This window comes from Vanellus vanellus (genome assembly GCF_965231255.1).
Source record: "Vanellus vanellus genome assembly, chromosome: 3".
Taxonomy (NCBI): Eukaryota; Metazoa; Chordata; class Aves; order Charadriiformes; family Charadriidae; genus Vanellus; species Vanellus vanellus.
Window position 1 is genome coordinate 67,451,850 of NC_138907.1, and position 15,894 is coordinate 67,467,743.

The 15,894-nt window shown below is 40.3% G+C and overlaps 1 protein-coding gene across 1 annotated transcript in view; it reads left to right on the plus strand.

Annotated features, from left to right (window-relative positions):
- Nucleotides 1–15,894, plus strand: part of EPB41L2 (erythrocyte membrane protein band 4.1 like 2) — a 125,764-nt gene that overhangs the window by 59,296 nt on the left and 50,574 nt on the right. The window contains exons 4-5 of the mRNA XM_082480852.1: nucleotides 8,533–8,637; nucleotides 14,975–15,017. Coding sequence (XP_082336978.1) covers nucleotides 8,533–8,637; nucleotides 14,975–15,017 — 148 coding nt within the window. The remainder of the gene's footprint in view (nucleotides 1–8,532; nucleotides 8,638–14,974; nucleotides 15,018–15,894) is intronic.

Here is a 15,894-nt window from a genome sequence, read left to right on the forward strand (position 1 = left end):
GAGTCACCATCCCTGTATGTGTTTGAGACGTTTGGATGTGGTGTTGGGGGATATGGTGTAGGGGAGAACTTTGTAGATGGGTAGGGTAGATGGTTGGACTCAATGATCCCAAGGGTCTCTTCCAACCTAGACAATTCTATGATTTTATAATTCTATCAAAGTAGGCAAATAACTCTCAGAAAGGTTAAAGTCACAAATGAGCTCTGAAAGTTGCTGAAATGAGTTTTGTATCACATATAAACATGGTCAACTGTGCAGCTTGGTTTCTGTGGGAAAAGGGAATGTCATAGTAATAGTAGCAATGGGCTATTTTTACAGTTTAGAAGAGTCATCATTGCCTTGCTGTGCTTTAGGCATGGATCCAGATGTTGTAGGTCTGAAAATGACCAACCTTTCCACCACACCAGTGTAACTTCTGCTCGCTTGTTTTTTTAAGGCCTGTGTTATTTCCATGGCAGTCTGTTGGCACCATCCATCCCAGCCTATGGCTCTAGTTGCACTTTGGCTTTTCTCCGGACTGTGGCTGCCAAAAGGGTTTGTGTCCAGCCAGATCAAGTCCTGGGGTCCTCCTCACTGCATGGCACTGATGGATGTAAGCTCTGGCGCAGAGAGGAGATGGCTAATAGGGGTGGTCTCTGGGCTGCAGGGTTGGTTTCTGCCGTGGCCTGAGGGAAGAGTAACAGCACTAGGTTTGTCCTTGAGATCTGCGTGGCTGAGGATGCGTTGGGGATGCCTGGCAGCTGTGCACAATGCATGGACACCAAGGATAGGGACAGCCTCTTGGGCACAGGCACTGTCTCAGGGTCAGCACCCTAAAAGTTTTCCTCTGAAAGATGCTGGGCAGAGGGGCAGTGGGCCAGGGTTGTGGGGAGCCTCGTCACCCCCATGTCATCGTGCCATCACTCTGCAGTGCAGCAGTCACAGTGCCCTGGGGCAGGGTATGCTGCTGTGGGCATCCTGCTGTGTCCCACTGCCAGCCTGCCCAGCTTCGCTGTTGGGACAGAGCTGGCCCAGGGTCAGCCTGAAGACTTCTGAGAGAAAGTCCTTGAGGAACCAGTGGAATTACTTGGAGGAGGTGGCTGAGGGAGAAAGACTGGAGGCTGGACGAGTCTGCTGGAGGTTCTTTGCTGCAAGGGCAGCTCCCAGCAGGTTCATGTTCTAAGCTCATCTGATGGACTGGAATCCTGCCTCAGCCTTTGGGGAACAGACCCCAGCTCCTCAGGAGATAAGAACCACCAACACCTAGAGGTGACTAAGGCTATCAGGCCTTTTCAGCTGGAGAGTAGTGGCCAGACCAAGGGAAATACCTTCTTGAGGAGCACTGCCGAGCTCACTGTCCTCATCCTGTGGAGAGCCAGGGGCTAGGAGCTGTAAGAAATGGGATGCATAGATGTTGCAAGGGGTCCCGGTGCTTTGGAGCACTCACTGGTGTCCTGCCAGGTGTCGGAAGGATTCTTGTCCCCAAGGTTGATCAGGCCAGAGGCATTTTGTTGCTCCTGGAAGCCCCTGAGATCTCTTGAGGATGAGAAGAGAATAAGGCTTGGGCATCTCCTGGGAGGCGTGACCAGTCTGTGGGACGAAGAGGCAGGTCTTGCTCACATGCTCAAGGAGTAGCCGACCCCCAGCTCTGGGGTCAGGAAGGAATTTTCCCCTGGAGTACACTGGCAGATGTCTCCAATGGGGGGGGGGGGTGCCTTCCTCTGCAGTATTGAGCATGACTGCTTGGCAGGGCTCCTCTGGTCCATTTTGGCTAGGTTACTGCCTGCTGTTCATGCACCATGAAGATGGCTTCTTGTGCCTTGCAACTGAGGGGATCAAGGTGTTGGTTTCCCCCCCCCCCCCCCCCCCCCCCCCCCCCCCAGGTGGGATGGCAGTGGTCCTTGGGGTTGTTTTTGCCCTCCTCTGCAGCATTGAGCGTGGCCCCTTGTCAGGGCTCCTTTGGGCTATTTTGGCGAGGCTCTTGAACCTGGAAGGGCCACTCATGCCCTAGCTTCTCCGGCTCTCTTTGCTGTTGCAAGTTTGTAGCAGGAGCGAGCTCTGGTATTCCCTTTGGTTCCCTTTCCACAGGTGTTCTTGCTTGTGCAAAACACCCTATGCTTGGAAGGTGTCCAGGCTTGCTGCATCATCAGGAACTGCCACTTTTCAGCTCTCCCTGCATGCAATACAAGTGCAGGGCAGGAACGAGAGTGCTTTTCACACATCACTGACCAAGAAGCATAGTGGAGTGATTTCCCCTCTACCCCCAAGCCAAAAGGTATGCTTGTCATCCATATGTATCGTACTTTTGAGAATACACCAGGGTATCATACACCACCTCTTCCATGGTGCTTAGGGACACGATTTTGTGGTGGGTTTTGGCAGTGTTAGGCTGATGGTTGGACTTGATGATCTTAAAGGTCCCTTCCAACCTAGACGATTCTATGATTCTTCTTTTCATGGAGTCACGGATCACAGAATTTTCAGATTTGGAAGGGACCTCTAGAGATCATCTAGTCCAACTCCCCTGCTAAAGCAGGATTGCCTAGAGCACATTACTCAGGACTGCATCCAGGCGGGTCTTGAAAATCTCCAGAGAAGGGGACTCCACAACCTCCCTGGGCAGCCTGTTCCAGTGCTCTGTCACCCTCACCGTAAAGAAGCTTCTCCTTGTATTTGAATGGAACTTCCTATGTTCTAACTTGTGCCCGTTACCCCTTGTCCTGTCACTGGGAACCACTGAAAAGAGTCTGGCTCCATCCTCCTTCAACCCACCCTTTAGATACTTGTAAGTATTAATAAGGTCTCCCCTCAGCCTTCTCTTCTCCAGGCTAAAGAGCCCCAGCTACTCATAAGGGAGATGCTCCAATCCCTCCCTTCTATGTGTCAATACTGCTGATCCTCATTCTTCAAGTTCTCATTCCTTGGGAAACAGGGGCTCATTGGCTCTTATTCCTGCTTCTACTTTCTGTGACTTGCCTTTGCCCCACTGCAAGGGATTTTTTTTTTTTCAAGCTAAACTGAAGGATCCATCAGCCTGCTCCTGGCTACTCATGTGCGTTGTGTTAATACTCAGGAGCAAGGGCTCCTAAACAGATTCAGAAAAATAAAATCAAATCCTGTTTCCACCTGTAACCTCTGTGATATATCTTTGAAAGTGTTTTGGAGCTAAAAAAATCCCTGGCACTAAAGGCAAATAACAGTCTCATTGTTATTCAGCCCATGGTGAGCATAGGGAGTAGAATGGTTATGTTATGTTATGCATATAGATATGCATGACAAGCTATGACCTGGGCCTGAGGTGTCCATCCAGGAAAGCAGCTCTCTGTAGTGCAGGTTCTAGGCCCATCCAGGAGACAGGGTCAGAGGTGGGCAAGCCTAGTTTGCCCAGGCAGGGACTGTGGGACCCAGGTTGAGCTGAGACAAGTCCCCTGGGCCCTTAACAGGAGACAGTGGAGGTGAGGGTCCTAGGGCAGGCCACTCCCAGCCATTGAGGCCTATGAGGACCCCCAGGACCCTGGCAGGTAGACTTGTACCACTCGTGCTCTCCTTTAGACATTTATGATTGGCTGCTTTGGAGACCGAGCATTGGGCTAGATGGACCTTTGCTAAGATGGACTACTGTTGTTATTAGACTCTTTTGTTTTATTATGATTTTTTTCCCTGGGAAATGCCTTAGGCACTTCTAAAAATTAGTATAAGGAGAAAAAAAAATCCACAGGGAAATAACAGGTATTGCTCACCTCAAAACATGTTTGTAATCATTTAGTTCAGGAGCAAACCCTGCTTCGGACTGAGGGCTTGATCTTTGATCTTTGCTAGTGTTAGAGATGTGGGGTTTTGCCATCCTGTGGAAACCCCGCTGAACTGGATGAACACAGTAGACTTTCAAAACCCATACTTCACATGTGCTTTTTTCAAATTTGTTCAGATGGTTACATGATCTTGATGATCCACAGCTCTTGCCCCCATCAGAAGGTACGCATCTCCTTCCCATGAAGGGTCAGAAGCCAGTGCCTAGGATGGGACATGTTTACCCATTCAATCCCTTCTGCTAGTGGAGGCCTGGGAAGAAATGTCATCAGAGATTTCCTCAGCATGTACTGCTAGGAAAAGGAGGAGGTAGGAAATAGAATAGCATACAGTACAAGAGAATATCTTTCAGTTTAAAGAGACATACAATGATCATCTAGTCCAACTGCCTGACTAATTCAGGGCTGACCAAAAGTTAAAGCATGTTGTTAAGGGCATTGTCCAAATGCTTCTTAAACACTGACAGGCTTGGGGCATTGACTGCCTCTCTGGGAAGCCTGTTCCACTGTTTGACCACCCTCTCAGGGAAGACATGCTTCCTACTGTCTAGTCTAAACCTCCTCTGGTGCAACTTGGAACCATTCCCACATGTTCTATCATTGGATCCCAGGGAGAAGAGACCAGTACCTCCCTCTCCATTCCTCCACCTGTGCTCCAGGTGAGGTCTCAGAGTGGAGTAGAGGGACAGAATCACCTCCCTCAACCTGCTGGTCACACTTCTTTTGGTGCAGCCCATGATACAGTTGGCTTTCTAGGCTGCAGTGCACATTGCTGGCTAATGTCCAGCTTTTCACCCACCAGTAGCCCAAGTCCTTCTCTGCAATGCTACTCTCAATCCCTTCATCCCCCAGCCTGTATTGATAACCGGGGGTTGGCCTGAGCCAGGTGCAGGATGCTGCGCTTGGCCTTTTTGAACTTAGAGATTCACATAAGCCCACTTCTTGAGATTGTCCAGGTCCCTCTGGATGGCATCCCTTCCCTCCAGCATGTCAATTCCACCACTCGTATTGAGCCTGCTGTTAACTAGCACCTCCGGATCCCTTTCTGCAGGGCCCCTCCTTTCCCAATTTATACTTGTGCCCAGTGTTACTCCATCCCAGGTGCAGAATCTGGCACTTGTTCAGTTTTATGCCACGGATGATTGCCTGATGCTCCAGTCTATCTAGATATCTCTGCAAGGCCTCTTGTCCTTTGAGAGAGGCAACCGCCTCTCCCAGTTTGGTATCATAAGCAAACTTGCTAATGGTACATTCAACTCTTGCATCCAGATGACTGATAAAAATATTGAACAGAACTGGTAGCTTTGAGAAGCATCACTAGTGTTTATATTGCATTTGTAGCTGGCAACTGTTTTATAGGCAAACAGATCCATAATATCCTATTCTAATTCCCAACTGCATAGAAGTTTCCATTCTTTGTCTGCTGCAATTGCTTTGCTCTAGTTTGCTCTTTTTGTGAGTAGGAGGTAAAGGAGAGAAACCTTGTCACCCCAGGTTTTATGAAGTGGTTGTATTAGGAGGTGGCATCTGAAGTGTCTTAATACAGACTTGGAATTGGTACTGGAATAACCTTGATTATGTATGTTCTTTCTGTGTTCTGACTTTAAAAAAAAAAAGCATAACTTGGGGGCAATAGAGAATACTGCTGTTCTGAGTACTGTTGTATTTTAAACTACTGTCTCTGCAAGCCTGTCCTCACTTCTTCTCAGCCTCTTTGTATATCTAGGCTGAATTATGATCCCTTCTTGTGGGAGCTGAGGATGGACTTACACTTTTACTGCCATTTCAGCATTAGAATCTGGAATAAGGAGATTTCTTTGTTTTCAGTGCTAATGTTTGCTGTGCTATATACACATATATGTGTGTATATACCTATACATAAATGCATATCTATACCTACATATATAAGCTTAGCATTTATAATTTCACACGTTGGTTGTGACTATCACTTGACACCTCAACCAACTGGTAGAAAAAGAAATAGAATCCAGCTTAAAGAGAAACATTAAACTGTGCAAACCTATCTATTAAACAGTTTGTAACTTCTGAAATAACTGGATCACAATAGTTGTCTTCTCTGTGTAACTTCAATTCTTGTGTAGAGACACTGTCCTAAGAGCATGGGGTTTTCCAGAAAAATTATGGTATATAGTTTAAACTGTGTAGTAATACCTGTCCCCAAAGGAATTACAAAGAAATTGCACTTAAAAAGTTTGATTTTGCAAGTTAAATACATTTGCAAATTTTTAAAACTATATTATAATAAAAAAATAAAGAACTAGGAGCCATTTAATTTTACTGGTACAATTTTATAATGAGAACCACTGCTGATACTGAGAGGCTTCTTACGCTTTTGAATCCACAACAGAGCTCTGTAAATGTCACTTTCTGATGCTATAACTTCTTTGTATTGTGCTGCTTTCTAGAATGTAGACTAACCTTACTTGTTCTTTATGGCATGGTGGTTTTTTCCATATGTTTAAGAGCTATAAACTTATGAAAAGATCTTTAAAGATACAGTGGACATTGCCAATGTATCAAAGTTCTGTGTTGACAATGACTTCCTAAGAAGAAACTGCAATATTCTACTGTTGTACTTGCAGTATGTTTCCTGTGAATTTGGCTGCTTTATGTTGCTGTAACTGGTTTTTCATTAATGAACTTTATAAACAGCTACATAATTAGCAACCGACTCCAGATATGGACTTAATAATAGCATATATTATTTCTGCACTTATCTGTATATTTCCTTTACCGAAATATGTATACCTGGAACTTGCCTTTGCAAGGTGTGATAACTGACATGCACAATGATTTAGGGAGACAAATGATATTTATTACATGCATCTAAGCAGGCTGAGATTCTTCAAACCCTCTCTTGCTGGTTTAGATTTAGCTCTTCTCTATATAGCTGACTTCTTTCTTAAGCTGAAGGTGAGGCTGTCAAGAAGTTACTTCAGACTGCTAGGGGAAATAGTCATCTGTCTTCAGGAAGAGTAAAATTTCTGAAAGTACCAAACAGCCTCCTATTTTGAAAGTGACTCTTAAGTTCCACTGCCTCACTGGGATGCTTGGGCTACTAAATGTGGTCATTTTATAAGTGTTTCTTTGAAAATTTTCTGGTCTTTGTGTCTGTAATGTCTGCTGAACAATGCAATTTTAAATAAATAAAGCTTTGGATTCTTGGGGAGTAAAACAACAATGCCTTCACTATTTGCTCAGTGCATACCTTCTTTTCTCCCCCCTGCCTCCCCTCCTGGCCTTGAGGTTTTGTGCTGTGGAGCTGAGCCGCAGGGAGGTGCCGCACTGGGGCATGTTGTGAGGGCTCTGCCGCTGTCGGCGGGGGACAATGGCTGCAGTGTTGCCAGGGCCTACGCAGGGGCAGTTGATGGCGTTTCTGTGGAATTGCAGTGGTGTATGGCATCTGCTGAAATCTGTAGGATAAGCAACTGCAAAAATTCCTTTAAGCTGCCAGGCCTCAGAAAATGCCATGTTGCGGCCTCACTGATAAATGCCACAAATAGCGGAACAGTCATGAAGGAGTTGGTTGAAACCAGCAGACTGCTTGCTAGTCGTGTTCAAATTTTAACTGTGGAAAGAAATTCTCGTCTTCCCTGCCCCTGAGTAGGTGTTGTGAGCCGTCTGCTCTAAAACTTTGTCTCCTGTCAGCTGCCATCTCCAGTACAACAAATCTTTTCCCTAAAACCTGGTGCACAGAAGTAAGGCCTGGGCCTGCTTTTCATTACCGGCACTAGGGAGATACGGGGTGCCCTTGTTTACTCTTCCAGTTCCAGATACGAGAAGAACAGAAAAAACTTTGGGACTAATTGCCATTTGCTTAAGCTGTAGTAATACTGCGCTACAGCAAGCAGGCTTATTAGGAGTGTGTTAAAATGATCGATCTTCAGTTAGTACTATAAAGTAGCAGGCTATAATATTGAAGCTAACCTCAAGTAAAAATGTAATTTCTTTTTAATTTTTTTTTTTTGTTACTGACTTCCACAAATATTATTTTTAGGAAGAATACACTTCTTTAAGACTGGTTTTTATTTTTGAGTATCCAGTGGATTTGTTGGGTACTGAGAGAGTTCATAAATCCACAGATAGAAGGCAGGTCTCTTACCCCTCAACACCTTTTCAGTATAGACAGCTGGAGATGTTTCTTGTGCTCTGCTTACACTTGTATGCTACTTCTGCCGGTCTGATCACTGACTTTTAGTGGTCTGTTTGTTCCTTTTGTCTCTTGAAAATGATAACATGCTTTATTTTTCTAGGGAGTTCATATCACGTGATTCATTGAGTCATTGAGATGTATGCCAAAGTGCTTGAAACGCAGAAGTTAACAGAAATGAACACTGCAGGAAGTATATTAATTTTTAGAAGATACTCATGTACAAAAAGTTGGCTCATATGAAGTCTTCAGTTATTTTAAAAATAAAGATCCAGAAAAACTAATTTAAGAACTATTTAGTGATACTTAATGGTGCAAAATATTTAAATCAGTTTAGGTACTGAATTTTCCTTGTGCATTCAAGTCAATTTTTTTGATGAACTAAAAAAAATGAAATGTCTTTTTTCTCAGTGATATGTATAGCTTTCAAAACATGGTGAACAGTGTATCGTAAGAAAGCTGCAGCTTAATAATCTATTTATATTTTAAATTTTCCTAATACCATTGAATTGCAGTACCTGTAATTAAGGATTTTACTTATTTACTGATAGTGCTTTTTTTCCTTTTTTTCAGAAAAGAGCAAAAGGCCAAGTGCTGTTTGACAAAGTGTGTGAACATCTCAATTTACTGGAAAAGGACTATTTTGGGCTGTTGTTTTATGAGAATTCACAACAGAAGGTAAGCCTTTATGAGGGTTTTGTTTGTTTTTCTATATTGCTACTGACTTCAATGGTTTAGTGAAGTATATTGTATTAAATGTATACCATTACAAACATTTGAGTAAACTGTTGCAAAATGTCAATTCTAGTCTGCTGTAAACTTGCAATGTGTGCAAGATACTAATGTGTATGTTGATACCTAATCAAAGTACCCCTTTATTCTTTAGAGTGGGGGAATATTTTAAATATCAGCATTTTTGAGAAAACTAATTGAGTAATTGCTAGACATAATAGTAAAACAGTAAAATAGTGTAGTAAACCAGTATGCCATCTCTGCGAGTGAAGATAGGAAATTTTAACTAATATCTTTGTCTTAACAGTCTGACAACTCACCAGATTTCTGAAAACTTTAATTATTTGCTTTTTAAAAAAAAAAAAACAAGCAAGAAAACCTTTGGATGATAAATAATTTAAAAAAAAATCTTCTACCTGTCTTTCCAGTCATTTCACTATCTTTTCTCATGTACATTTAATAATGCTTTGAACAGGAACATGAAGGAAATCTTGCCCCTAAGTCTCTAACTATCAGGCCTTTGAGTTGCTTTTTTATTAATTTCAAGTTTATAGAAAATTTTGGCATTTGTAAAGATGAGACTCGAGCTAGCCCATCAGTAGTGGATGCTAGTTTTAGAAATGAAGCGGTGTTTTGATATGACTATATTCAAATAGGATCTCTTAAGTACCTTTTGGTAACTTACTTTCAGTTGTCTTTTGCGCTTGCTTACGTGTTGGATGGTCTAGCACATCTAGATAACTGAGCTGAGAAAAATCTTCAATCAGTCAGTGGCATGCATTCCACTAATTATGAAAAGCCAATTTAGCTTTTCCCAGTATCTGAACATTTACAGTTAGTTATGGGCCAGCTGTTGCTTCTTCCATGAAATAAAGATATGCTTGCAGTCATCTCTTCCCCCATAAAGAAAACAGACTAATAATTACAAATTAAAGTGGGAAAAAAAATCTTTTAATTTCTGTATTTGTAGCAGGAAACATCATTACATGAGTACTATACTTAGTCTGGAAGTTCTTGCTTTTTTCTGTCACCTTGTTCATCTTACTACTGTGTTTGAAATGAAGTCTAATTTAGTGGTCTGAATAAATCTGAATTTCTGATAACTTCCATTCAAATACAGTTGTTTCCTAATTATTTGCTTTGCTGCAAAGCTTTCTGTGCAGCACTGAGCAAAATACTGAGTCCCTCTGTATTAAAGGTCTCCATATATAACATGGGCTTGATGTATTTTTATGTAGATATTTTATTTTTGTTCTTGATTTGTAAACCATTTATAGAAATGGTAACTTCTTTGGTGTAACAATGAAGAGCATCTCTAGTTGATCCTCTGAATAATATCATAATCTTAATTGTTATTTGTTATTATCACATGTTGTCCCTTTACTTGTGCTACTCACTATTGAAAATCTATACTGTACGCACAGAGCAAAGTAACATAAAACAACAGTCTGATCTCTGGTAAGAGAGGAAAGGTCTAATAGCAGACCTGGGGTCCTTGAGCTATACCAGGAAAGAGGCCACTTGAGTAGATCCTAGGAGGAAGCCTTTGGCTTTTGAAAGTAGAGCAGAAAAGTCTGGATTGGTGTAGAATTATGTCCTTTTTTCTTTTTCTTTCTTTTTTTTTTTTCTCCTTTTGTAATGTGCTTCTAGTTGGACTAAGATTTCTTGGTATTCCTCAGTCATGTGAATGGAGGAACAGAGTACCACACCTTAAAAAGAGCCCATCTTTTTTTTTTAATGTGTCTTTATCCTTGGAGATATTAAAAACTTGACCAGAATAAGCCTGCGCAACCTAGTCTAATTCAAAGCTGGCTCTGCCTTGAATTGGAGTTGGACCAGTTATCCCTAGAGGTCTCTTTCAGCCTAAATGAGTCCTTGAGCTCCCTATACATTGACTATGAAGGTGCTACTGTAGCAACACTCATGAAGGAGGTATTTACATCAATTAAGTGAGAAATATCTGTATAATGGGGTCCCTGTGGTTTGATTATTTACGTGCCCGGCCTCAGACTAGCACTCTGTTCCAAAGAAGAGTAGACCACTTGTCACCTGAATTATGGACAGCAGCAGGCTTTTGTTTAAAAACTTCTGGAGAAATCTGGTCCAATTTGTTATGAAGACTAAAAATCCATAGTTGTTGGATTTTGTCGTCTTCATACAAGTAAGTTCTTAGTGTTATTTGGAGAAACTGAAAGAGGAGTCTTCCCTAGCAGATTTGCCTTTCCCACTGCCTACTTTCTATTGCAGGATTAAGATTAATTTATGGTGAACTGTAGGAACTACAAGATTTTGAATGTCAGTGAGTAACAGTGAAGGAGGGGTTTATTTTAGATATTTCCTGGCTGGATAGCCCAAATGCTCCAGATTGTACCCAAAGTTCCATTGCGTGAATGGTACTATGCCTCTGGTGCAGCTCTAAGTTGTGATTGCCAGATGAGTGGGACTACCCAGGTTTTCAAAGAAGAATTTGGAAATGTGGGCTTTGGCATGAACTAGTCACTTGGCTAAGAGCTTACAGTCTTTTATGGGTTGGACAGCTGTACTGTAAAGTGCACATTTATATAGACTTGCTTGTTTTTATTGTTATTGTCACTCAGGCTAACCTAATTCAAAGCTACCACTTTTGTACAGCACAATGTTTGGAAGTTCTTACATCAGTTATGGTATAAACATATCCTGATAATGTGAAGCGTAGCTACTGCAGTGTCTTAAGTATGGCAAAGTTGCTGCTTGTGTGCTGAGAAAGTTGGCCCTCCTCAACTGCCATTTCTTTCATGTTTGTAAGTTTGAAATTGTATAGCTACACCAAATGTGCTCAGTAAGACTGGAGTACTCATTTTTGTTATCAAAAGGATTTTTTTAATGCATGGATGAAGATCATTTAAATTGTTTCCAGTATCTTAAATATTTGTGGTATGATTTTAATGAATGCTTCAGTCTTAGGACTTTTAAGTGTCTCAACTTTTTTTATTCTTTTAAAAAAAGAAAACAGTTAACATTTTACGTTTTGATTTCATTAATAGTTGGAAGTGTAGGGGGCTGATCAGTTTTGTTCAGCAATAGATGCGAAAGAAAGCTTGGAGACTTGGAACTTTTACTGGGTTTAGGGCCTTCTCTTTTGTTCACCTCTGTAGTAAGTTTGAATTCTTTTTTCATCTTGGTACCAGTTCTTTCTGATGCATTTTTCTCTCCTGTTATGACTATTGCCTCTTCAGTGTAAAATGTCACAAATCTCTGACCTCCAGGCCAGTCAGTACTAAATGCTGAATGATATGTTTTTCTCATTATTGTGCACTCATCACAGCCACCCATTTATGAGCCAGCTGTTGAACTCAACAGCAGCTGTGGGGTGTGGAAACTGAATGCCAGGCACTTTTGAATTAGAGCTGCTCCCTGATGCACCATCGGGGTACCATTGGAGGAGGAGTCCCATTAACTTTTCTCTATGGGTGTTCTGTGCAGCTGGGAGAGATGTTATGTCTTCAAATCAGACTGATTTTTGTTAGCTTTAATACACATTTTAAAACTATTTAGGTCAAATTACTCATTAATGATTTCTTTCATTGTTTTGCAAATGTTAAGTTTATTGATCTAAAGTTTAGTTAGTGATTTCGTTGCATTACACTCTCAAAAATTCATGAATGCTCCATTCACACTGTAATTGGTCTGCAGAAGTGTTAGAAAACTTCTCCTCTTATGTTCTGGGCACCAGCTGGAAATGCTGCTTTTCTGGATTTGTACAAAATACTTTTGTACTGGTAGAGAACATTTTGTTGTTCTTAGACAATTCATTACTTTGTATCATCTTACCATTCACAAATTTAAACAAATAGATTTCTGCCTACTGGAGCAGAGTGGTGTGTATACACTTTGTCTTTTGTTTTGAAAGACAGACCTGTCTATTCTGCATTAAGAGGTCTGTTTCAGGGTAGATTCTTTCAATAGTGATTGTTTTATCATAACAGAAGGCACAGATGCAACAAAAACCCACCCCTGTAATTATGCAAATAAATGGAATAGAAGCATCTGATTTTATTTGACAGAACAGTAAAGAAAGTTAGTGGCAAAGACTGCCTCCGATAAGCTTACTCCAGGTTTGGAAAATCAGAAAATCCCTCTGTAAAGAGGGATTATTCTTCTCCTCTTGCAGCTTATTTTGTATTGTATGTTCTTTTCTCCTACTTTATAATGATGAAAGATAGAGCGCTGAAAGTAACATGTACTCATGAATTCTAGTTTTCTGTTGTTATGCCATGCTATAGTCTATACTTATTTACTTTATTTACTTTATACTATACCTCATCTAAAATTTAAGAGTTTAAGCTACTTCTAGTTATCTCTGTAATTAGAAGAATATGGCTGTGTATCATTTTGGAATGGAAGTGGAATTCATGCCAAAACTGAAAACCTAGCATGATAATTTAGCTGAAGTGAGTCTCAGCTAAGATTATTTGAAGACTTCTGTTGGCTTCTAAGGCCTTTTCATGTCAAGGCTATTCCAACAGATAGCAGTTTTCTGACTTAAGCACAATAAATGGTATCCAGATTTTTTGGAGGAGTGTTTTATATCTCTTCCTTTATACCAATTATAGCAGCTGTGAAATGTAGAGGTTGCAGACTTCTTAAAGCAAGAAATGTGAAATTTATTCTTTTTAATTACCTCTATAAAAATGATAGGAAGGAGGTTTTGCATTTAATTTGTAAACAGTATTTGTCTAATACATGCGTGCTGCATTTATGATGAAATCAGCTTGGATCAAGGTAATTTATAACAGGGAACTTAGTATTTTGGGTCGTACTCATAGAAGTGACATCCTTTATCAGCAGAGGTGATCTACATTAAGGATTTGCAGTAGTGCAAAAACATATAGCTCCACAATCTCCTAATCCATACAGACCCATAAAACGGTAGCCTAGCATGTTTTGTCTCCTTGAAATAAATTTTACTTTGGGTGGAAAAGCCTGTAATAAAGACTGAGGGATGTGATATTGGAAAATAATTGTTGCATCTGGAGTTTGTTACCATAGACTGAAAGGTGAGTCACATTATACCCAGTATCCACTACTTGGCTAGATTAGGCAAGAAACATTGGTAGCTTTTAGCTACGTTTGTGCTGGCGCTAAGGTCCCCTGCAACTTTAATGCTGCTAATATGTGCAGTGTTTTGTGGAAATGCAAATGTTGTCCTTGACCTTATAAGTCAGTTGCTAATTCTTCCCTACTTTGCATATCTCTTGTCTTTGAAGTGTGCCAAGTCCTGCTGGCAGGCTAGTTGTGCACATATGTGTTTCTTCCACGTGTATGCTTGTGTATGTGTGTCTAGCTGTGAGAAATAAAGGTTCAAACACTGTATAAAGTAAATTGTCAACTGCAGTTAAGACTTACATTTCTAGTCTCTTATTCAATCTATTTTCTAACATCTATGGTTAAAGTCAGTAAATGGGATTGTTTGAGTTACTGATGATCATACATTACTTATTTCTTAGTCTTACTTCCCAAAGCGAGATTTTTTGATGATCAGTCACAAAAAAGTCTCTTTGCACACATCAATAATAACTGAAATGCTATGAACTATTTAATAGGTTGCACAGATTATATCAAAATATTTTGGTATTGACGATAGAACATGTTTAATAGGCATCTAAATATGAAAACCTGACTTTATTTGCCTTGTGTGAAATAGAGCTGAGGATCTAGATTTGAACCTTGCCAGGGTATCAGTGTTAACATAATACATGTTCACAGAGAACTTTGCTTTGGGGGAGGTCAGAAAAAAAGCATGACATTTGATTAGGTTTTGCTAAGCATCTTTGAATGTTATCAGAACCTTAAAACAAATGATGGGAATAATAACTCTGGAGTTCAAGAGAAATACCATCTTGTAATATGGGTGTGTAAGCACAGATGTGTAGAGATTACATAGCCATTCCTGAAAAGTTTGCCAATGTCAATAAAAGGAGTATGAGACAAAATTGCATTTGTCAAATGTAATTTGCTAGACCACCTCTACTGTAAGACTACCAATTTTTAAAATTACAGGGCATAACTAGTCTAAAGCAATAAGACAGCCATGAAGGCAGTGGCATTACGCAGTTTCATTTATGCACATGGGTGGGGAGACATGCTAGCAAATCACAAGTTCCATTTTAGAATTCTCTGGGTTATTTTAAAATAGAACAGATGTCTGAACAATACAAACTTTAACTGCAGTGTATGAAATTACTTCACCGTCTTCAGGCTTGAAGTGATTTTAAATTCTGGTTGTGGGTTTTGTTTTTTTCAGAACTGGCTAGATTCTTCGAAGGAAATTAAGAGGCAAATTCGAAGTAAGTACTTCTGTATGCTTCTTTTATTTCTTCACAGAAATATTCTTCATACACTTAGTAGCCTCGATGTTGACTAAATTTTATACTTACAGCATTAAAATAATTTATATCTGACATATAAAGTAAAAAAAAAAAAGTAGCCACTAAGAAGTGCTCGACAGCCCTTGCCCTCGCTGAACTACTTCTCATTGCTTTACTCATTTGTGGCCAATGCAGGTGGTGGTGTTTTTCTTTTTTTTTTTGATTGAAGCTTCCTTTTGGTAGTTCCTGATACAAAATGTAAATGAGGAGGAGATGATGATGATACGATTTACATGTCTACACTTCCAACACAACAAGAATTTAAATTATTTAAGAAACTGACTTTTTAGGGAATGTTATCCATTGGGAGCACTTGTAATTAAGAACAGCAGTGTTTTATTTACAGTGATAAACAGATGATTTCTCTACTCTTGTTAACTTTGTGTTTTAAGGCAACGCTCACATTTTTCCAGAAATCATAGTGGTGTTAATTCTGCTTTCTTTAGACCTTTCCCAATTGATGAAATCCCTTACAAGGAACATGTGGTTTATATTTTCAGTAAAGAAATGAAAGTTACAGAAGCTTTGTTGGAAACTTGTTTTTGAACTAACATGCTCTTGTGTAAGCAAACTATACCTATTAAAATGGTGAATGTACGAATATACTTGTGCAAGGAGAGGCCATCCTTTTAATTAAGCAAAAGATAATTCTGCAGGTCTTCAGTAAAAATGTATTAGTTGTCCAAATATGTGGGATAAAGGCTGTTTTGTTTGGGTTTAATATTTGACAAAAGATTGAGGACATTAATACTTTTTGTTATTGTCTTCTCTAGTGATCTTCATGCTATATTGCCTA